The sequence below is a fragment of the Doryrhamphus excisus genome, linkage group LG17, assembly GCF_037039965.1.
Source record: "Doryrhamphus excisus strain RoL-2023G ecotype Guam linkage group LG17, RoL_Dexc_Guam_v1.1, whole genome shotgun sequence".
Taxonomy (NCBI): domain Eukaryota; kingdom Metazoa; phylum Chordata; class Actinopteri; order Syngnathiformes; family Syngnathidae; genus Doryrhamphus; species Doryrhamphus excisus.
This window is the reverse complement of record NC_136373.1, coordinates 5,181,206-5,204,187: the sequence shown is the minus strand read 5'-3', so window position 1 is coordinate 5,204,187 and position 22,982 is coordinate 5,181,206. Positions and strand designations below refer to the sequence as shown.

At 42.0% G+C, this 22,982-nt stretch overlaps 1 protein-coding gene across 1 annotated transcript; it reads left to right on the top strand.

Annotated features, from left to right (window-relative positions):
* Positions 1–781: 781 nt before the first annotated feature.
* Positions 782–22,316, top strand: kif5aa (kinesin family member 5A, a). Its single transcript, XM_058085216.2, has 28 exons — positions 782–1,315; positions 4,591–4,678; positions 4,756–4,829; positions 4,912–5,016; positions 5,537–5,585; positions 5,653–5,708; positions 5,790–5,877; positions 10,097–10,221; positions 11,491–11,595; positions 11,677–11,825; positions 11,897–12,251; positions 12,321–12,389; positions 12,456–12,662; positions 13,949–14,095; positions 14,158–14,346; positions 14,429–14,546; positions 14,652–14,713; positions 15,807–15,916; positions 15,990–16,091; positions 16,176–16,236; positions 16,340–16,411; positions 16,882–16,986; positions 17,066–17,282; positions 17,384–17,561; positions 17,634–17,713; positions 18,823–18,862; positions 18,935–19,020; positions 20,059–22,316. Exons 1-27 carry the CDS (start codon positions 1,187–1,189, stop codon positions 19,011–19,013), a joined length of 3,159 nt encoding a protein of 1,052 aa, XP_057941199.2. The 5' UTR covers positions 782–1,186; the 3' UTR covers positions 19,014–19,020; positions 20,059–22,316.
* The last annotated feature ends 666 nt before the right edge of the window (positions 22,317–22,982 follow it).

Here is a 22,982-nt window from a genome sequence, read left to right as displayed (position 1 = left end):
TTGGAATGTGGGAGGAAACCGGAATACCCGGAGAAAACCCACGCATGCACGGGGGAGAACATGCAAACTCCACACAGAGGGTGGAATTGAACTCGTGTCACCTAGCTGTGAGGCCTATGTGCTAACCACCCATCCAATTACTGAACTAAAATTTAAAAAATTACAAACAAGTACAATGAAAATTTTTTAAATATATGCTAACATAATTTCTACTATGTTACACTATACTGCACTCTGTGTGTATGCTACTGGCCCCGCCTTCACCCACCGAGACAAGCACTATGTTTAACAAAACATGGCTTATATTCTTAAACTAATGACATAATACAAAGTAATTTTAGTATATTGTTTTTCTTTGTTAATTACGTGTCATTTAAATTATTTCAGTGAAATGGCGGGGTTATGCAGGAGCCAATCCCAGCTGACTTTGGGCGGGGTACACCCTGGACTGGTCGCCAGCCAATCACAGAGCATAAATTACAAATAATAGAATGTTATAATATTGATGAATTCTAATGTACATTTGAAGAGAAAATACAGCCTATTTTCTTAAAGGCATATACCAATGTTTTAATATTGACTTAGTAAAGTAATATTATTATTAAACAAATTGTTTCCGCAAATAACATGTAACGTATTGTTTACCAATAATATCTAAACTGTTTATCTTGCAGCATTAGAACACTCGGAGAAGGATGCTGAGCCAGGATGACGAGGTGGGTACCACTTTAATGACAAGGATGCTGGCCACGCCCTTTTCAGGTCCTGCCGACAGGGGGCGCTGTTTGTTGGCGTGTATACTTCACTGTCCTTCTAAGCAGCATCGCTCACCTTCAACCGGCCTGACGCACCCAATAAAAAGGCAACCGGACGACGTGAAACGTCTTTTTCAGACGAACAGAGCTACATTTGAGTGTTTATTCGCTTTTTTGTAAAAAAAAAAATAATGTAGCGTAATCGTTGGGTGTTTTTTTTAACTACTATTATCCGGCCTGTTCACTGCGACACGGAAACAACATCATCAAAAAAAAAAAAACTAAACACAACCTGAAAAAACGTTTTAAGCTTCTTTGCAGTGTTTCTGCGGGACAAAGGAGAGATCTCTACGGATCTTTCTCGTCGTGTTGTGTGGATTTTTTTGACGCCTCCACCTCGTCCTCATCGTCGTCTTCATTCAATCTGCGCCATGGCCGACGTCCCAGCAGAGTGCAACATCAAGGTGCTGTGCCGCTTTCGCCCTCTCAACCAGTCCGAGATCATTCGAGGCGATCTCTTTCTACCCAAATTCCAAGGAGATGACACCGTCATCCTGGGGGTAAGTAAAAAAAAAATGTGATTTTAAGAAAGGGAGGCGCCTTGTGTACACCCTTCATCAATTAATCATTATGGCCTCCATAATGTGTGTGTGTGTGTGGATGCAGCATAGCCTTTATAATGCTATAAATGCTATTTTTAATTGACACATTCAACAATAAGCACATTAGCTGTACTGAGTGTGTTGTTGTGCAGTGTTAGTAACCAAAATACAACAGTTTCAAGTACCAACTATTACAACCACAGTTGAAAACAATGGGCTGCACATTAAAAACAAGCCAAACATAAGACCAATTTAAACAAAAAATATTGTTAAAACATTCTAAAATGATATAAAAAGTGGCCTGTCTCAGGTTAAGGGGTTCAACATTTTTGGGAGCAGCAGTAAAAAAGGCTTTGTCCCATAGGTTCCAGTTCCTCTGATCAGCTGACCAGAAGGAGGTAAGGCGGGGCAACACCATTTAAAGATTAATAATAATAATAATAATATAGATACAATTTAAATGGACTTTAAACTGCACAGATATTTGGGAAGCAGAAAACTGGCTAACTCCAAAATAAGTGCATTGCAGTACTCTAGCCAATGGGAAGGCGGGTCTTACCTAAATATAGGTTCATCTGAGCTTTGATGAGGCGGCATTTTTGTACTCCAATACAACATATAGTAGATCGAACTCGGGGGTCGGCAACCTTTACTATGAAAAGAGCCGTTTTATGTCCTTGCCCGCTAAAGAAAAATAGCCTGGAGCTGCAAAATATACGTTTAAAACAACATTGGGGGGGGATGAACATAGTTCAGACAAGTTGGACTACTTGTCCTTTTTTAATGTCTCTAACTTTTTATACCCGACTTCTGCACCCCGCCCCGCTTTTAGCCTTGTTTTAGCGCTGAATTAATGTTTGGATATTGTATTTTAATTCATTTTATTTTATAATTTTACTACATTTTAGCATATTTCCACAGCATTTCAGTCCAGCTTCAGCTTCCGAACGACTCTAGAGAGTCGACGATCTGCTGAAAACCTGAATAGCAGATTCAAAATCAACTCTATTTTCATTTCTTTTTCTCTACTGTAAAGCGTCTTTGAGTACTCAAAGTGCTATACAAATAAAATGTATTATTATTATTATTATTATTACTCTGGAGATAAAGTTACATCAATGTATGTGTAAACTACTGTAAAGCTGTTTTTAAATGTCAAATAGCTCTGGAAAAGTATTACTTCTTTTACCTGCGTGAGAGAGAACTGAATAGCATCCTGTCTGCTCATCCAATCAGTCAGAACTCAGTCAGGATGCATTCATGGTCTCACAAAATTGTATTTTTTAAAAATTCATTACAAAGACATACATTTTCCCCACTCGTGTGTATAAAAATATTCAAGCATTGCAAAGGGAGGCACAACAAAGAGGCTGAAGAGCCACATGTGGCTCAGGAGCCGCGGGTTGCTGACCCCTGATCTAGCTGTTGCCTGCATAGAACCCAGTGGGAGTAAGTAAAGACAGAAAAGCAGGGGCCCTAAAATGTAACCCTGTGGGACCCCACATATATTTTCATTCATTTTCTACCGCTTTTCCTCACGAGGGTCACGTGGGTGCTATCCCAGCTGTCTTCGGGCGAGAGGCGGGGTACACCCTGGACTGGTGGCCAGCCAATCACAGGGCACATATAGACAAACAACCATTCACACTCACATTCATACCTATGGACAATTTGGAGTCGCCAATTAACCTAGCATGTTTTTGGAAATCGGAGTACATGCAAACTCCACAAAGACATAGCCGAGGGTGGAATTGAACCCCAGTCTCCTAGCTGTGAGGTCTGCGCGCTAACCACTCGACCACCGTGCAGCCCGACCTATATTTTTGTGGATTTAATATTCTAAAATAATATAGAAATGTACGTAGTTTACATGGTTTTGTTAAGAGCAGCACACATGGTGAAGAATAGCTTACTCGTCAATAATGGAACTCGGAGTCAGCTTTCAAATTAGGATCAATTTTCGGATCAATGACTGACCTGTTTTCTCCTCCTTGCCTACCTCCGGTATTTATTATTTTCTAGTAATGAGTCAGTCTGCGAATGTGTTGTCTTCTTTTGTGCCACACGAGAGACTGCTGCTCCTGTGTGACTAATTCAGCCAGTGTTGGGAATGCTGAGTCATTCATCAACGTGTCCCTGCAGTCATTATGTGTCTTCAATGGATAATTTCACCTTACAAGTTAAAGGTTCAGTATTACAGTATTTTTCCATCTATTTTCTTTTGTTTATCCTGAGTCTGGTCGTGGGAGCAGAAGTTAGCAGCAAAACAGAATCAGTGACAAATGGAGTTCAACCCTAACTGGAAATGAGTCTGCCATGTTGACCAAGCTCTGGCACTAACCGTACCTCATAGTCCCAGACCAGGACTCCTCAAGGAACACGGTTGAACGCCTTACCTGAGTCCGTAAAATATATATAGGCTGGTTGGGCAAACTCCTATGCACCCTTAAGGATTCTGCTAAGACTATAGAGCTGGTCTACAGTTCCGCAACCGGGATGAAAACCACACTCTTGATCTTGAAAATATGCTATTCAAGTTTTCAGCGGATCGTCGACACTCCAGAGTCGTTCGGAAGCTGAAGCTGGACTGAAATGCTGTGGAAATATGCTAAAACGTAGAATTACAGTAGTAGTAAATTGGTAGTTTGAGCTCAAATTATGAATTGGAGCAACCGACTTTGGGTCTGGATCCAAGTACTATTCCAGTTGCGCTATACAACCGGCAGAGGGGGCCATTCCCTTCAAATAGGAAAATTCCCATCCATCCAAACTGACTATGAGTCACATACTTTGACATTCATTCATTTATTCATTTTCTACCACTTATCCTCACAAGGGTCACGGGGGGGGGGGGGTGCTGGAGCCTATCCCAGCTGTCTTCGGGCGAGAGCCGGGGTACACCCTGGACTGGTGGCCAGCCAATCACAGGGCACATATAGACAAACAACCATTCACACTCACATTCATACCTATGGACATTCATTCATTTTCTACCGCTTTTTCATCACGAGGGTCGCGGGGGTGCTGGAGCCTATCCCAGCTGTCTTCGGGCGAGAGGCGGGGTACACCCTGGACTGGTGGCCAGCCAATCACAGGGCACATATAGACAAACAACCATTCACACTCACATTCATACCTATGGACATATTCTTGTGATTTATTATTATTATTATTATTATTATTATTATTTCCTGTCATTGTGATGAATTGCATTTGAAAATCTTCCGTTCCAGGGGAAGTCATACGTGTTTGACCGAGTGTTTCCCACCAACACCACCCAGGAGCAGGTGTACAACACCTGCGCCAAGCAGATTGTCAAGGGTATGTGTGCTTTTCAGTAATAATAATAGCTTTTTCAAATGAGTGAGGTCACCATTGTGTGTCTTTTTCTCTTCTAGATGTGCTTTGCGGCTACAACGGCACTATCTTTGCCTATGGACAAACCTCCTCCGGCAAGACTCACACCATGGAGGTACGCTAATCACCGCTATTCAATTTTTAGGAGTATTTGTTAAAAATTTGACCTATTCAAATATGATGACTTCCTGTTTCAGGGCAAGCTGCATGACCCTCACCAGATGGGCATCATTCCTCGCATTGCTGAGGACATCTTCAATCACATCTTTGCCATGGATGAAAACCTGGAGTTCCACATCAAGGTTTTTTTTTTATTATTTGCTTAGCATTAATATTCATTCATTCATTTTCTACCGCCTTTTCCTCACAAGGGTCGCGGGGGGTGCTGGAGCCTATCCCAGCTGTCTTCGGGCGAGAGGCGGGGTACACCCTGCACTGGTCGCCAGCCAGCTAATCACAGGGCACATATAGACAAACAACCATTCACACTCGCATTCATACATATGGACAATTTGGAGTCGCCAATTAACCTAGCATGTTTTTGGAATGTGGAAGGAAACCGTACGCATGCACGGGGAGAACATGCAAACTCCACACAGAGATGGCCGAGGGTGGAATTGAACCCTGGTCTCCTAGCTGTGAGGTCTGCGTGCAAACCACTAGATCACCGTGCCGCCTAGCATTAATATAATAATTTATAACAATTAAAACACATTTTGTCGCCGACTGTGTAACATAACACAAAGTTGACACAAATGGTTGCCAGATTGCCCCCGCATGCAGCCCTGCGCAACTTATATTATTTCCTTGTCCTCCTTAAAGGTTTCCTACTTTGAAATCTACATGGACAAAATCCGAGATTTGCTGGATGGTAAGTGTCTGCTTAGCAATCTGTTTAGCATTTCATAGCATTTCAATATTTATTCTGTTTTTTAAAGTGACAAAGACCAACTTGTCCGTCCACGAGGACAAGAACCGTGTTCCGTATGTCAAGGTATGGGACATCGCCTTTTACATTTTATTTAATTAAAAAAAATTTTTATGAGTGATGTTAAATATGATCTTCTCTCGTTAGGGATGCACGGAGAGATTTGTCTCCAGCCCGGACGAGGTCATGGATGTGATTGACGAGGGCAAATCTAACCGCCATGTTGCCGTTACTAGTGAGTCAACACATGGCAACACATGAACAATTATCTAGACATTAACACACACTGTTATCACAAATACTCAATAATACAAAATACATTGATGATATTAAGTGTGTGTTATAAAACCTTTTCACTTTACCATTTATCATTCCACTGATATTTCATCTATTATTGTTTGATTCATATTTTATTATAGTTAATGGATTTAATTGGCATTAAATTACAAACGATACAGATGGTGGAATTAACAGTGAATTAATCTATTTTTTTTTGTTTAGATATTATTTATATTTTCTACTATTATATTATTGTGTATATTTATTGTGCAAAGTAATCTATTTTACATATTATAAAATATTTTAATTTATTTGTATTATATTAATTATTATTATATTAATTATTATTTTATAAAAAATATTTATATAAATTTTTACATTAAAAGAATTATAAGTTTAAATTTATAAATTTATTTTGTTATTGTTTTGATACAAAAATAATATTTATATTTCCTATTTTCTACATATAAATTGCTATTAAATGTCAGACAATAGTAAATGGACAATCAGTTAATCTATTATATCACATTGAAAAAATATATTTGAAATAATATTTAGATTAAATTTATTAACAATATTTAACATGTGTATATATATATTTTCATTTAAATAATATGTTATCAGTAATTATTTTGTCCTAATTGACATTAAAAGCCATAGCCAATGCTCCTTTATTTTTTTTAATAAACAAAATACTAAATAATATGAAATAATATGCTTTGTGAAACAACTTCCTGTTTCAGTTAAATGACCACAATACTTTCATCCAAAGCAAAATATCATTTGTAATGATGTTTCACCCTCGTTGAGGAGGTCTCACTCCTCCCACATTATAGGGGATGAACGCTGGAACTGTGATGACTCCAGCATTCATGTACTCTCGCTGATTAGAGCTCGGAGATTGAGTATGTTCTTCATGGATTACATGATTTTATGTGTGTGAGGAAATGCTGATTGGGTGGCAAGATACCGCACATGTTGCCATGGTGACCAGGAGCAAGATAAAAGCCACACTGTAGAGCAGAAAAGTCAGTCAATAAGAGGGGATAATAATAATAATAATAATAATAATTAAAACTGCAAGCAGTGATGAGCGGGCTCGAGCACCCCGACGCGCTCGGGGGTACGCGCGGGTCGGGGGTACGCGCGGGTCGGGGTCGCGCGCGCGACCGGACGGGCGCGCGGACGCGCCGTACGAAAAACCGCGGCGAGCGGATAAGCGGTAAGGTAGTCACGGCACTTGCAATTTTCCGCCAGGAGGGGGCGACAGCGGCGGCGAGGCGGGTGCGCGGTCACGTCCCGTCCGACACCGCGAACCGCCATAAAAAAATTCACGACGATCGGACCACGCGGTAGGTCCTTGCGGCGGATATATGTTTCCGCCTGTGGGTGGCGCTATAGAGTGGTTGGCCCACACGGTAACGGACCGGAGGGTACCCCGAACCAACAGAAAAAATTAGGGGCCGATCCGACCGTGCGTAAGGAAGTTACGGCAGATATACAATTCCACCAGTTGGTGGCGCTATAGCGTATGTACACACACAGTCATAGACCAGAGGGTACCCCAGACCACCAGAAAAAATTTGGGCCTGATCCGACCATGTGGAAGGAAGTTACGGCTATATACATTTCCACCAGTTGGTGGCGCTATACAGTCTATGTACACACACAGTCATAGACCAGAGGGTACCCCAAACCACCAGAAAAAATTTGGGCTTGATCCGACCATGCGGATGGAAGTTACGGCTATATACATTTCCACCAGTTGGTGGCGCTATAGAGTCTATGTACACACACAGTCATAGACCAGAGGGTACCCCAGACCACCAGAAAAAATTTGGGCCTGATCCGACCATGTGGAAGGAAGTTACGGCTATATACATTTCCACCAGTTGGTGGCGCTATAGAGTCTATGTACACACACAGTCATAGACCAGAGGGTACCCCAAACCACCAGAAAAAATTTGGGCTTGATCCGACCATGTGGAAGGAAGTTACGGCTATATACATTTCCACCAGTTGGTGGCGCTATAGAGTCTATGTACACACAGTATAACAAACCAGAGATTGACCCAACACACCAAAAAAAATTTCAAGACAATCTGACCATGAATCAGGAAGTTACGGCAGATATACATTTCCACCAGTTGGTGGCGCTGTGTTTAGAACATGGCTTCTGGAGCATTAGGTGCGTCCTGTCATGATAGACGTCTCCACCGAAAATCATAGTGATACGTGTAACGGGTGGCGAGGGATAATGAATTGAAACTTCTAGGTGGCGCTAGTGTGTCAATTTAGATTGGTGTCACATGGGAGCACCACCAGGGCGCTCAGGCCTGGATTAAGGCCTCACGTTTAAGATTTCAGCAGCCTGTGACCTTCTGCAGGCAAATGATGACCTTTTGATGGTCAATGGCGAAGGCTGACCATTCGCCGTGGCCACGCCCCCCACATGTGCTTTACACACATCATAGTCCATCAACTGACATCATCAGTCTGTCAGTCAAACTGTGTATTGACTTTGATGTACATTGCTTCAAGGCAAGGCCAGACACCAGGCAGGGCCAGATATGAAAAAGGTAAAAGTTTGATGGCGTGCCACGCCCACATCCTAAGGAGCAGCCCAAAATCCTTCGCAATTTAACGTGGGCCATCCGTCTAGTGTCCGTTGATGCAACAACGGACTCATTCGGTCAAACCCCCTAGGAGGAGTTCGTCAAGATACGACCCATACATCCGCCCCCAAATGGCCGCCGCCACCTAAAATGGCCGACTTCCTGTTGGTTTTAGAACATGGGTTATTGAGACTTTTTTGTGCGTCCTGTCACGAGTGATATCTCCTCCGAAAATCATGCCGATACGTGCAACGGGAGGCAAGGGATAATTATTTTAAAACTTCTAGGTGGCGCTAGTGAGTCAATTTGGCTTGGTTTCATATGGGGGCCACACCAGGCCGCTCAGGCCTGGATTCTGACCCCCCCTATGAGTTTTCAAGCCCATGCGACCTTTTGCGGGCGAATGATGACCTTTTCTATGTAAATGGCGAGGCCTGAGCATTCGCCGCCAGGCCACGCCCACCACGTGCGCTTTTCCTGCATCATGGTCCATCAACAGGCTTCACCAGGCTGTCAGGCAGTGACCTTGTGACCCTGATGTTCATCTGATGAATCTCCTGGCAGAAAAGGCCTCATGTAGATGACACGCCTTTAGCCTGTCGCCAATAGGTGGCGCTGCGACGAAATCAGGACGTGACCTATGGGGACCTTCGGGGCGGGGCCATGATCACATGTACCAAGTATGATGAAGATCTGACCACGTGGAGCCAAGTTATTCACGTCTACAGTTACGCTCAGCGTGCAAGGCCCGGACATATGAAAATGGGCAAAATTTGGGGGCGTGCCACGCCCACATCGTATGGAATATCCCAAAATCCTTCGCAATTTAACGTCGGCCATCCGTCTAGTGTCCGTTGATGCAACAACGGACTCATTTGGTCAAACCCCCTAGGAGGAGTTCGTCGAGATACGACCCCAACTTCTGGCACGAAAAAGGCCGCCGCCATCCAAAATGGCCGACTTCCTGTTCGTTTTCCAATATGGGTTCTTGAGACTTTTTGGTCCGTCCTGTACGATAGACGTCTCCACCAAGTTTCGTGACGATAGGTGAAACTGGTGGCGGGGGCCAATTTTTTCAAAAATTAAAGGTGGCGCTAGAGAGTCAATTTTGGAACATTGTTTTCGGGACCCCCACCAGATCGAAATTTTCGCCAGACCTGACGCGCTTGCAAAATTTGGTGAGTTTTCGGGCATGTTAAGGCCCTCAAAATGGCCGTCCTTTCGTCAGAATAAAAAACGGAACGATTACAATAGGGCTTTCGCACTGGTCAGTGCTCGAGCCCTAATAATATTAGTCATGGCGTCATTGCAGTGTTGTGGTGCTGACTCACCGTGCTGCAGAGAATAGTGGAAGCCTATTTATCGAGTGCTGAAACCCGCACCTTATTTTTGGGAAGAGATAGCGCTGGCGGTCCTCTGCATGATGAAGTCACCTTGCTGCAGTTGGAGCCTGGGATAATAGAAGGAGGCTCTCCATAGTCAGGCAGACAACGAGGCCCCCTAGTGAGAGCATTCATTAATAAAATATGTATCGTTCTTCTTCTTTGTATGTTTGCTCAGACATGAACGAGCACAGTTCTCGCAGTCACAGCATCTTCCTCATCAACATCAAGCAGGAGCATGTGGAAACGGAGCAGAAGCTGTGTGGAAAACTCTACCTGGTGGACCTGGCTGGAAGTGAGAAGGTGGGAAGCCATCAGAGAAGCTAGAATTTGGAGTCGCTAATTAACCTAGCATGTTTTTAGAATGTGGGAGGAAGAAAACCCCACGGATACACGGGGAAAACATGCAAACTCCACACAGAGAAGGCGGGGGCGGGAGAAGAGGGTGGAATTGAACTCGGGTCTCCTAGAAGTGAGGCCTGTGTGCTAACCACTTGAGCACCGTGCAGCCTAATTACCATTCATTCACTCTCACAAGGGTCGAGCGGGTGCTGGAGCCTATCCCAGCTGTCTTCAGGCAAGAGGCGGGGTACACCCTGGACTGGTGGCCAGCCAATCACAGGGCACATATAGACAAACAACCATTCACACTCACATTCATACCTTCGCCAATTAACCTAGCATGTTTTTAGAATGTGGGAGGAAACCCGAGTACCCGGAGAAAACCCACGCATGCACCGGGGAGAACATGCAAACTCCACACAGAGAATGCCGAGGTTGGAATTGAACTCGGGTCTCCTAGCTGAGAGGCCTGCATGCTAACCACTTGATCGCCTTGCAGCCTAATTACCATTCATTCATTTCATTCATTTTCTACCGCTTAGCCTCACGAGGGTCGCAGGGGGTGCTGGAGCCTATCCCAGCTGTCTGGGAGGCGGGGTACACCCTGGACTGGTGGCCAGCCAATCACAGGTCACATATAGACAAACAACCATTCACACTCACATTCATACCTATGGACAATTTGGAGTCACCAATTAACCTAGCATGTTTTTAAAATGTGGGAGGAAACGGGAGTCCCGCAAACTCCACACAGAGATGGCAGAGAGTGGAATTGAACCCGGGTTTCCTAGCTGTGAGGCCTGCGTGCTAACCACTCAAGCACCGTGCATTACCATATTTATATTATTATTATAGGTTTATAGGTTCTTTTGCTTTTAGTTTCGTCAACAACCACCTATGTCAGGGGTGGGCAAACTACGGCCCGGGGGCCACATGCAGGCCACCTAGCGTTTAAATTCGGCCCGCCAGTTGCTTTCAACTTTTAACATACAAACTGGCAACATGACTTGAAAGTCGGATATCTTATTTAGTAAAAAAAAACAACAACAAATAAACAAAACTGTAAAATTAAATGACATAGTTTGATGTGGTCTGATGTTTAAAGGGACATGACAACGTACAGATGATAGTATAGCGCTTTTACAGATAAAATTAGACAAATAATTTAAGGAAATTGAGTCCGAGGGGCTCGGGTTCCACTGTAATAGGTATCATATTTTGCCTGTGCAGGTCAGTAAGACGGGGGCTGCAGGAGCCGTCCTGGATGAAGCCAAGAACATCAACAAGTCTCTTTCAGCTTTGGGGAACGTCATCTCTGCCTTGGCTGAGGGCACGGTGAGTTTTTGTACCGGGTCATCCTTCTACTTTCTTATCTCGGCGTCGTCTTACGTAACCATGACGTCCCTCCTCGTGCAGAAAAGCCACGTGCCGTACCGCGACAGCAAAATGACCCGCATCCTTCAGGACTCTCTTGGAGGGAACTGTCGTACCACCATGTTCATCTGCTGCTCACCTTCCAGCTACAATGACACGGAGACCAAGTCCACGCTGATGTTTGGACAACGGTAGAATCATCTATTCAGTGGAATCATACTTAGAATATTGTTTAAAAAATATTCTGTGTGCTCGTCCACAGCGCCAAGACTATCCGTAACACCGCCTCCATCAATCTGGAGCTGACGGCTGAGCAGTGGAAGAGGAAGTACGAGAAAGAGAAGGAGAAGAACAAGACCATGAAGGACACCATCCAGAAACTGGAGGCTGAGCTCAACCGCTGGAGGAACGGCGAGGACGTGCCCGAGACGGAGCGCACCCAGCCGGAGACCATGACCCGTTACGAGTCGGTGGAGGAGCAGCAGCAGCAGCAGCAACAGCAGCAGCGTACCATCCTGGACAACGACACCTCCTCCATTGTGGTCCGCATTTCTGAAGAGGAGCGGCACAAGTACGAAGAGGAGATCCGCAAATTGTACAAGCAGCTGGATGACAAGGTTAGCATCCTGGCGTATTTAAGGATTTGTTTTTTCGGTGGCTTGTTACGGAGACGTAATGTCTTACAGGACGATGAGATCAACCTGCAGTGTCAACTTGTGGAGAAACTGAAGCAGCAGATGTTGGATCAGGACGAGGTTGACACACACACACACAAAAACACACACATGCGTATTTTCTCACATGCGTCGTTTTTGCCACAGCTTTTGGCGTCTTCACGTGGTGATGGCGACAAGGTGCAAGCGGAGCTGGGCAGGCTTCAGGTGGAGAGTGACTGTGCCAAGGCGGAGGTGAAAGAGGTGCTGCAGGCTCTGGAAGAGCTGGCCATCAACTATGACCAGAAGAGCCAGGAGGTGGAGGAGAAAGGTCTGCAGAACCAGCTGCTGGCCGACCAGCTGGCCCAAAAAATGGTATGTTCTAGAAAGTCCAGTGCTCCATAACAATTCCATAGACCTCAATGATTCTTCCAGGATTCATATATAATTCCATTATTTGGTAATGGTTTAATTTTCACTTGAACATGCATCAGATGACAATTGAATGCATCACATAATCAGTTCACAGTTCCACATGTCCAAAAGGAGTAGGAAGAAGCAAAGCTTATTAAATCCTACCCCTCCATCTGGTACTTTTACAATCAGTAACTGTTACATTTGTTCACTTCCTGCTTTCCTAATATAATTTTCTGAATTTAATTTAATTAATCTATCTATCCATCCATCCAGTTTAGCTAACAAACACGACATCTTGCTAACCGCTAGACAGAAGAGTGGATACCTAGCTCTCGATTTCGCTACAAAGACTCAACAAAATTCACAGTTCCACATGTCCAAAAGGAGTAGGAAGAAGGAAAGCTTATTAAATCCTACCCCCTCCATCTGGTACTTTTACAATCAGTAACTGTTACATTTGTTCACTTCCTGCTTTCCTAATATAATTTAAGTAAACATGTTCCGTTCTGCATTTATTCCTGGCATTACGTAATACTTCCCTCTTGATACATTGCAGTATGCACCTTGTAGTCTTAACTTGTTTCATAAAATACAGTGTTTTTGGGCACGATTGTGCATCAGTCACTGACAATGTAATGATAATGGTAATGGTTTAATTTTCATTTGAACATGCAGCAGATTACAATTGAATGCATCACATAATCAGTTCACAGTTCCACATGTCCAAAAGGAGTAGGAAGATGCAAAGCTTATTAAATCCTACCCCTCCATCTGGTACTTTTACAATCAGTAACTGTTACATTTGTTCACTTCCTGCTTTCCTAACATAGTTTAAGTTGTTTTTGTTTTCTTTTAACTTTATTATTTTTTTTACTTTTTTTAACTTATTTTTTCCATGTTGTTATTTAAACAAAACATCAACAATAATACACTGGACCTACACAGTATACAATTTAGTGTTACATGCCCTCTTCCAAAAATTGATGGTGATATTTGGGCAGCACCAAAACACATGTGAATGGTTGACATTGTAATATTAATTAATTAACATCATTTCTGGTGTAATGAAAAATCTGATTATATTCTTCCAGCAATGTTCCCTCCAGACCCGAGATCATGTTGTGGTGCTTTGTGATAAACATGCACACACTTTGTCATAATCATACACAACCTATTCAGTTTCTGTAATTTTAACATTATTTGATTAATATTTTTAATTTTTAATTTTTAATTTTTAATTCCAGGCCAGTCTGATGGAGCTCGAGGCAGAGCTGTCTCGCATGCAGGAAGTGAGTGGTCAGCAAAGGAAGCGCATTGCCGACGTTCTCAACGGCCTGATGAGGGACCTCAGCGAATTCAGCACCATCGTGGGAAATGGCGAAATCAAGCTGGTGAGTCGGTGGCGTCATCGATAAAATATAGATTGTATCTATAACTGGTGACCGGTCGTCAGCCGGTGGAGATCAGCGGCGCCATCGAGGAGGAGTTCACGGTGGCTCGCCTGTACATCAGCAAGATCAAGTCTGAGGTGAAGAGCATGGTCAAGCGTTGCCGTCAGCTGGAGAACATGCAGCTGGAGTGCCACCGCAAGATGGAGGAGACCGGCAGGGAGCTCTCGTCTTGCCACCTCCTCATCTCTCAGGTGAGGGAGGAAGAAATAGCGGAATGTTTCATGAGAGAAAGAGCATTAAATAACGTTATTGCGGTAACGTCATGTGACGCAGCACGAAGCGAAGATCCGCTCGCTGACCGAGTACATGCAGAGCGTGGAGCAGAAGAAGAGGCTGCTGGAGGAAAGTCATGATTCTTTGAGTGAGGAGTTGGCCAAGCTACAAGACCAAGGTAATACACCATCACTATACTATGTTTATGTAAGGTAATACACTATCTCTGTCTAGTAACTCTATCTTGTCAACAAGATCAATGATTTTTTTCTTCTTCTACAAGATAATTCCCTTATGGAGGACAAGGATGCTGAGAAGGGAGAGACTGAGGATGGAAACGTCAAGGTAAAAAAGACGTATTTATGAAAAGTTCCTTCTTCACACAGGTATTTATTTCTTTAGTAATTGATAAATTGAAGTCCAGTGTACCCGGCTTGTGTTGACGTCCTGCAGACTGACGGCGACATCAGCGGCGTCACTTCCAAATACGCAAAAACTCATCATCTGACACTTTGGTATATTGTTTAACACACAAATACTACATTTATAGTTCAAAAAAGTGGAAAATTCATTGATATTTTTACTGCTTATCCTCATGGGGGGTGCTGGAGCCTATCCCAGCTGTCTTTGGGCGAGAGGCGTGGTCCAACCTTGACTGGTGGCCAGCCAATCACAGGGCACATATAGACAAACAACCATTCACACTCACATTCATACCTATGGACAATTTGGAGTCGGCAAAAAGGGTGGAATTGAACTTGGGTCTCCTAGCTGTGAGGCCTGTACGCTAACCACTCGGCGCAGTGCACTTCTCCTTGTTCATTCATTAATTCATTAATTTTGTACCACTTATCCTCACCAGGGTGGCGGGGGTGCTGGGCGAGAGGTGGGGTACACCCTGGACTGGTGGCCAGCCAATCACAGGGCACATATAGACAAACAACCATTCACACTCACATTCATACCTATGGACAATTTGGAGTCGCCAATTAACCTAGCATATTTTTGGAATGTGGGAGGAAACCGGAGTACCCAGAGAAAACCCACGCATGCACGGGGAGAAACTCCACACAGAGATGGCCGAGGGGGGAATCGAACTTGGGTCTCCTCACTGTGAGGCCTGCACGCTAACCACTCGGCCCAATGCACTTCGCTTTATTCATTCATTAATTTTCTACCGCTTATCCTCACAAGGGTGGCGGGGGTGCTGGGCGAGAGGCGGGGTACACCTTGGACTGGTCACCACAGCCAATCACAGGGCACATATAGACAAACAACCATTCACACTCACATTCATACCTATGGACAATTTGGAGTCGCCAATTAACCATTATTAATCAGAGATGGCCGAGGGTGGAATTGAACCCTGGTCTCCTAGCTGTGAGGCCTGCGCACTAACCACTCGTAATTAAACACTGTGTTCTCTTTCCTTGTCCAGAAGATAACCCGCCAGCAGGGGGAGTCTCACCGTGGCCTCCATCACAAGCAGCTGGCTCGTCTGCGCGATGAGATCAATGAGAAGCAGAGGCTCATTGACGAACTTACCGAGTGCGGAAAATCATCCTTTTACCATCAACCCGCACGATGTGTACATGAAATAATGACCGTGTTTTGTGTCCAGTCGGAACTCCAAGATGGAGCTGGAGCTGGCTCAGGTTAGGTCCGACTTTGACCGTCTGAAGAGCCAAGACAGCACCAAGAGCGAGCGCCTGGAGGAGCTCTCGTAAGTCACGGCGCTTGAAGTGTACGGAATCATCTTTTTTTTTTTTTTTTTTTTTGTTACTAATGACGATCCTTTCCCGCATAGATTCCTGCACGAGCGCCATGAGCAGACTAAACAGGACCTGAAGGGTCTGGAGGAGACCGTCGTAAGTAAACATCATAGCCGCACGTCATTCATGGAACACGTGGAATACTGAATAGTCCAGGTTGGTCCACCTAACCTTGTTCACGTGTCGTGTTCCGTATCAGGCCCGCGAGCTCCAGACCCTCCACAACCTGCGCAAGCTGTTTGTTCAAGACCTCACGTCGCGGGTTAAAAAAGTATGTCAAATTTCATCATCATTATTTATGACTTCAAGCATCAGTAACATTACATAAACCTGAGGAGATCACAATTAATTTCTTTGATCAATTATTAGTAATGGTAATGGTTTTATTTCATGTGAACATGCATCAGATTACAATTGAATGCATCACATAATCAGTTCACAGTTCCACATGTCCAAAAGGAGTAGGAAGAAGCAGAGCTTATTAAATCCTACCCCTCCATCTGGTACTTTTACAATCAGTAACTGTTACATTTGTTCACTTCCTGCTTTCCGAATATAATTTGAGTTTTTTGTTTGTTTTTTTTACTTAATTTAAATTAGTTTACTTTAGTTTATTCTAGTTTAATTTAGTTTTATTTTAGTTTATACTATTTTTTTATTTTAGTTTTATTTTAGTTTAATTTATTCTAGTTTTTATGTTTATGTAAAAAAATAACAATATTTTTGCTTGAACCCGTGCAGAGTTCCGAAATGGAACCTGATGATAGCGGGGGGTCTTGCACCCAGAAGCAGAAGATTTCCTTTCTTGAGAATAACCTGGACCAACTTACAAAGGTTCACAAACAGGTGAGAAGAAGAAGAAGAAGAACGTATATATTTTACTTGGCTATATTAGCATTAACGCTAGCCAATGTGCGCCCTCCAGCTGGTTCGTGACAATGCAGATCTGCGTTGTGAGCTTCCAAAGCTGGAGAAACGTCTTCGGTCTACTGCTGAGAGAGTTAAGGCCCTGGAGACTGCACTGAGAGATGCCAAGGAGGGTGCCATGATGGACCGCCGCCGCTACCAACAGGAAGTGGACCGCATCAAAGACGCCATGAGGGCGAAGAACGCCCTGAGGCGCCCTCATGCCGCGCAGATCGGTACTACTTTATGGAAGTTTCACCCTGGAGACAGGAACGTACGCTGGTGGTGGTGGTGGTGGTGGTGGTGGTGACTTGGTGTTCTATCTCCTTGTCCCCAGCCAAGCCCGTGAGACCGAAGCAGGTTCCCGTGTGTTCTCCCAGCAACCCCTTCTACTCGTACATCCGGGCTACAGAGCATGCCAACACCTACAGCAACGCCGTTTTCCAGAGCAACATGACACCACCGCCCAACTCCGCCAGCATCAACTGCAACCCAAACTCTGTTCAAACCAACACGTAAATAACTTTAAAATTTTTTTTCTTTGTAATGGTTTGGTCCGGTTCACATTGGTTTGTGTTGTTTTACAGAGTTTCCACAGCGCTGGGCTACAGAGCAGGAAGATACAATGGAGACATACTGGAATCTTTCCCACTCAACATTGACAACGGTGATCATGCATCTACAGTATCATTCATATACAAATGTTTGTCACACTTAAATGTTTCAGGTCATCGAACAAATGTAAATATTAATCCATGACAACACATTTTTTAATCAAACCTTTTATTATTAAGGGAGGAAAAAATCCAAACCGACATAACCCTGTGAGAAAAAGTGATTGCCCTTAGCAACAACAACAACAACTGCAATCAAACATTTGCAATAACTTGCAATGAGTGTCATTACCGTAGAGGGACTTTAGCCCACTCATCTTTGCAGAATTGTTATAATTCAGTTGCGGCACGGCGGATTAGTGGTTAGCGCGCAGACCTCACAGCTAGGAGACGAGGGTTCAATTCCACCCTCAGCCATCTCTGTGTGGAGTTTGCATGTTCTCCCCGTGCATGCGTGGGTTTTCTCCGGGTACTCCGGTTTCCTCCCACATTCCAAAAACATGCTAGGTTAATTGGCGACTCCAAATTGTCCATAGGTATGAATGTGAGTGTGAATGGTTGTTTGTCTATATGTGCCCTGTGATTGGCTGGCCACCAGTCCAGGGTGTACCCCGCCTCTCGCCTGAAGACAGCTGGCATAGGCTCCAGCACCCTCGTGAGGAAAAAGCGGTAGAAAATGAATGAATGAATGAAGGGTTTTCCAGTATGAGGCACCTTTTTAAGGTCCATGCCACAGCATCAATTCCTCAATAGCAGCAATAGCATCAATAGGATTCAGGTCAGGAATCGAACTAGGCCACTCCAAAGTCTTAATTTTGTTGGTTTCAACTGACACCAAGAGTTGGACTGATTTTCTCTTTCAGTATTTTTTTCATAGACAGAAGAATCTATGGTCTTCCAGATCCTAACGCAAAACAAAATAGTTGAAGACCATCACACTACCTCCACCATATTTTACTGTTTTCTGAAACGTGACGTCACTTTTACACACACTTTCCAAAAAGTATTTACCCAAAAGTCTTGGTGATCATCAAGATACTTAAAAGGCCTTTAAGGGGACGTATTATGCTAATTTTTGACACCACTGTATATTACTCCATTGATATGAAAATCAGGGCTTACGACTACTAGTACTTTATTTTTTATGTTTTGCTCCCAATAGGAAACAGCATCAGTGACGCAAGGGACATCAATGACAACAGGTGAGCAGATCGATACAGTAGATAGAAAATAGATTGTTGAATGCTTTGCATGTGTGTCTACATTATGAACAGGAGTGATGTGCACTGTGGCAGCGAGGTGGACGATTCAAACAGACACTACATGGTTCACCAGGAGACAGCTGCAAGTTAATAGCAAGGTAATCACGTCATTATTGTAATGGTAATGGTTTCATTTCATTTGAACATGCATCAGATTACAATTGAATGCATCACATAATCAGTTCACAGTTCCACATGTCCAAAAGGAGTAGGAAGAAGCAAAGCTTATTAAATCCTACCCCTCCATCTGGTACTTTTACAATCAGTAACTGTTACATTTGTTCACTTCCTGCTTTCCTAATATAATTTAAGGTTTTTTTTTCAATTTAGTTTAGTTTGTTCTAGTTTTATTTTATTTTATTCTAGTTTAGTTTAGTTTATTCTAGATTAGTTTAGTTTATTCTACTTTATTCAAGTTGATTTTATTTTAGTTTATTTTATTCTAGTTTATTTTATTTTAGTTTATTCTATTCTAGTTTATTTTATTCTAGTTTACCTCATTCTAGTTTATTTTATTGTAGTTTAGTTTAATTAAACCTAATATAATTTAATTTAGTTTGTTCTAGTTTAGTTTATTCTAGTTTATTTTTGTTTATTTTATTCTAGTTTATTTTATTCTAGTTTATTTTAGTTGATTTTATTCTAGTTTATTTTAGTTGATTTTATTTTATTTTATTCTAATTTATTTTAGTTGATTTTATTTTATTCTAGATTATTTTATTCTAGTTTAGTTTAGTTTAGTTTATTCTAGTTGATTTTAGTTGATTTTAGTTTATTCTAGTTTAGTTTTTTATTCTAGTTGATTTTAGTTTATTCTAGTTTAGTTTTTTATTCTAGTTGATTTTAGTTTATTTTATTATAGTTTACTTTATTGTAGTTTAATTTCTTTTATTTTTATTTTTATTTTTATTTTTATTTTTATTTTTATTTTTATTTTTATTTTTATTTTTATTTTTATTTTTATTTTTATTTTTATTTTTATTTTTATTTTTATTTTTAGTCATGTACCGACAAACTATGTAACTGTGAATTATGCTTTATATACTTGTATACTGTATATAGTCATTTTCAGCTTTTTTTAAATTGCGAATTTATCTTGAAAATGTTGTGCAAAAATGTATATTTTTGTCTTCCAGGTGACGACCAAAACACTGTACATGTCCAGGGACCCCCTCCCCCTCCCTTTCACCTGCATGCATGCGGCCCGTCTCTCCTGCTTCACCCACTGATCAACAAAGATAAAGATCTATAGCTTTGTAGTCTTTCAAGTACGTAAAGCTTCTCCTCATCCTTCTTACTAGCGTCGACCATTTAATTACTCCGAGGCCTCTCGTTTTGAGATGAAATCAATTTTGTAAATATAAAAAAAAACGGTGATACGTTTCAGTACACATGCACACACAACATGCATGTCACTTAGCAGGTTAGCTTCCTGATATTTGCATGTGTTGCGATTCCAACAGAGAGGCTACACATGCATAGAACATTACCAAGGGAAAACTTTGGTTTTGCACACCCGGTAGTTGTTTACGTGTGTTTTTTTTTAAGGTTGTTTCAGGTGTGCGGTAAACGTAAACACATCTGAATCAATTGAGAGTGAATGTAAAATCGAGAATTCGTCAGAATCGGCCATTCGAAGGTGGCTTTCCTCTATTTACTGCAGCTGACATCGATAAGGTTTAATTTTTTACGAGTCACCGAGCGCTATGACTATATTTTGTCATTAATGTAACCAATATATATATAAGTGTAGTATATAATATAATACATTTTGCAGTTCTATCACAATAATTAGCACACAGTGGCTCTGAAAATTGACCCCTCCAAAATTTTTGTTCAGAAATTTTCAGCTTTAATCATATACCCGAAACCTGTTACTTCCCAAATGTGAAAAGTCATTATATATATAACAAGTTTATTCACTTTAATAATGATTTGGAGTGCATGAGAAAATGGAAAGGAACACATAGCTCTCTTTGACAACATGTGTTACATTGTGTACATTGCACAATACAGCAGCAACAGAACCAATGTTAGCGGCGAGTCGCTAATCAGCCAGCAGTAATATTACTAACGACTGTAAACAAGAGCACGCCAAATGTAACACGTATGACTTCACACCGACATTACGCATGCAGTATATATTTTTAACATAAAAATATCTGTCTTAATTTGTTTATTTATATTTTTGAAGGCGCTAGCCGCAGCTCTGAATGGCGTATCTTATAACGGCATAGCATCAGAGCTAAATTACAATGAATGAATGAAGGTCTTTTAATTCAGCGCCAACATGGAGAGAACTTGTCCCCCCTCCCCAGCTAGCCAACCAGCAGTTTGGGTTCGGACTTGTTGTTTGTTTGTTTATGCTGTGATTCTTCTGACGTATATCCTGACCATCCAATCAGGAGAGAGGAACACTGCATGTGGTACGGATGTGGTGTGTCTGAATTTAAAGAACTCAATTATTTGGGCTGTTTTTAAATGAAAATTATTCATTACATTTATCGGAATATGATCTTAAATAGATGAAAAAATATGCATTCAGGTACAGATGGAATGTAAAAATTTTTATCTTTCAATGATAGCAAAATGACCTGCACCTTTATCTGGATTTGCACCAAAATTTGACCTATTTTGAGTCTTATTTTGCTGATCTCAGGGTCACCGGGAACCTTATTATAGGCTGAAAATGAATTACAAACTGAAAACAAACACCAAAAAAAAAATACTAAAATCAATATTTATTATGTTGTAATATACTCTTTTAATTATCTATTTTTTGTACAAAAATAGTGTTTTGTTTAACATATTATATTATTTTTTAAATAATTTAATTATTCTATTGTTTAATTTATAATTATTTATGTGTATCATTGTTAAAAAAACGCAGATCTTGTTGTGATAATAGTCTCCCTTAAAACTAAAAATTAAAAAAAAAAAAAAAAGATGCCTTGGACTCTCTGCAATTGAGTGGCCACTATATAAGAAAATACGGTAGAAATATGTTCAGACCCTACAGTGTGTGTCCTAGCAGACCCCTTCTATTTGACACCATGTTGTAATATATATATGTGAAGGTGAGGAGCGTGTACTGTACTATACTGTACTTTATACCGCATATGAATACAGTATATTTATTTCTACATATGTCATCTGTTACTGCTTCCACTGTCTGCTTTAAACATATCACAAATAAGTGTGCTATTTATTCTTCATTTTTGTCAGTAAAGTCTCTTATGACAATGCAAGAGAAAGGTATTAGTTTTATTTTGTGTACGCTGATAACTATGATACATTCTCCGATCGTGCAAGACTCCTTGTATGTAAATAAATAGAAGTGTACTGCATTGTATGTGAGCCATTGTGTTGTAGTTCAATAAACTTGTAGAAAGCATTTGGATGTCATGTAGGACTTTTTGGAAATGGCTCCCTCTAGTGGTGGATATTAATCAAGACGGCATGGAATCCAGCTACCTTTTTATGCAGCTTATCCTCACTCCGGTGACAGATGGGGTCTGTAAACTGGTCGCTAACCAATGGCGGGGCACATATATACAAACAAGCATTCACACTCACATTCATACAGTATTTAAGGCTAACTTAAATGTACCGTAGGTTCTTAAAAACAGCAGAGTGCTAGCCGCTATGCTACTCTATGTTATCCATTAGACACTCACTCCAACCAGGTGGTGGCGGTAATATGTCAAGTCAGTTGTAGTGGTGGGCAAACCCGTTCATTTCAGTGAACCGGATCATTCCAGTTCATTCAGTAAAAAGATCCGTTCATTTCGGTCAATTGGTTATTAGCCTTTGATTCCACCAGTGCATAGACCCGGTCAGCCGTGTCGAGTCAATCCGTTCACTCCTTCTCACGTTCGTTCCGACTCAAACAGCTCAACGACACGTGATGACTAGTGGTGTGTCGGTCATGAACGAACGGGTCAAAAGAACTAGTTCTTTTTTGTGAACTGAATGAACGGGGTCACGGACAGTGTTGGTCAATCTCTCGGTCTCGGTCTTTCAGTCAGCTAACCCCACCCACTCACAAGAGCGAGGCGCG

Excerpts from the sequence above, each read along its gene's own strand:
- kif5aa (XM_058085216.2), top strand. The coding sequence starts at position 1,187 with ATGGCCGACGTCCCAGCAGAGTGCAACATCAAGGTGCTGTGCCGCTTT. Across the intron at positions 11,596-11,676 it reads CTGCCTTGGCTGAGGGCACG|AAAAGCCACGTGCCGTACCG; the intron begins GTGAGTTTTTGT and ends CTCCTCGTGCAG. Across the intron at positions 14,547-14,651 it reads GGCCAAGCTACAAGACCAAG|ATAATTCCCTTATGGAGGAC; the intron begins GTAATACACCAT and ends TTCTTCTACAAG.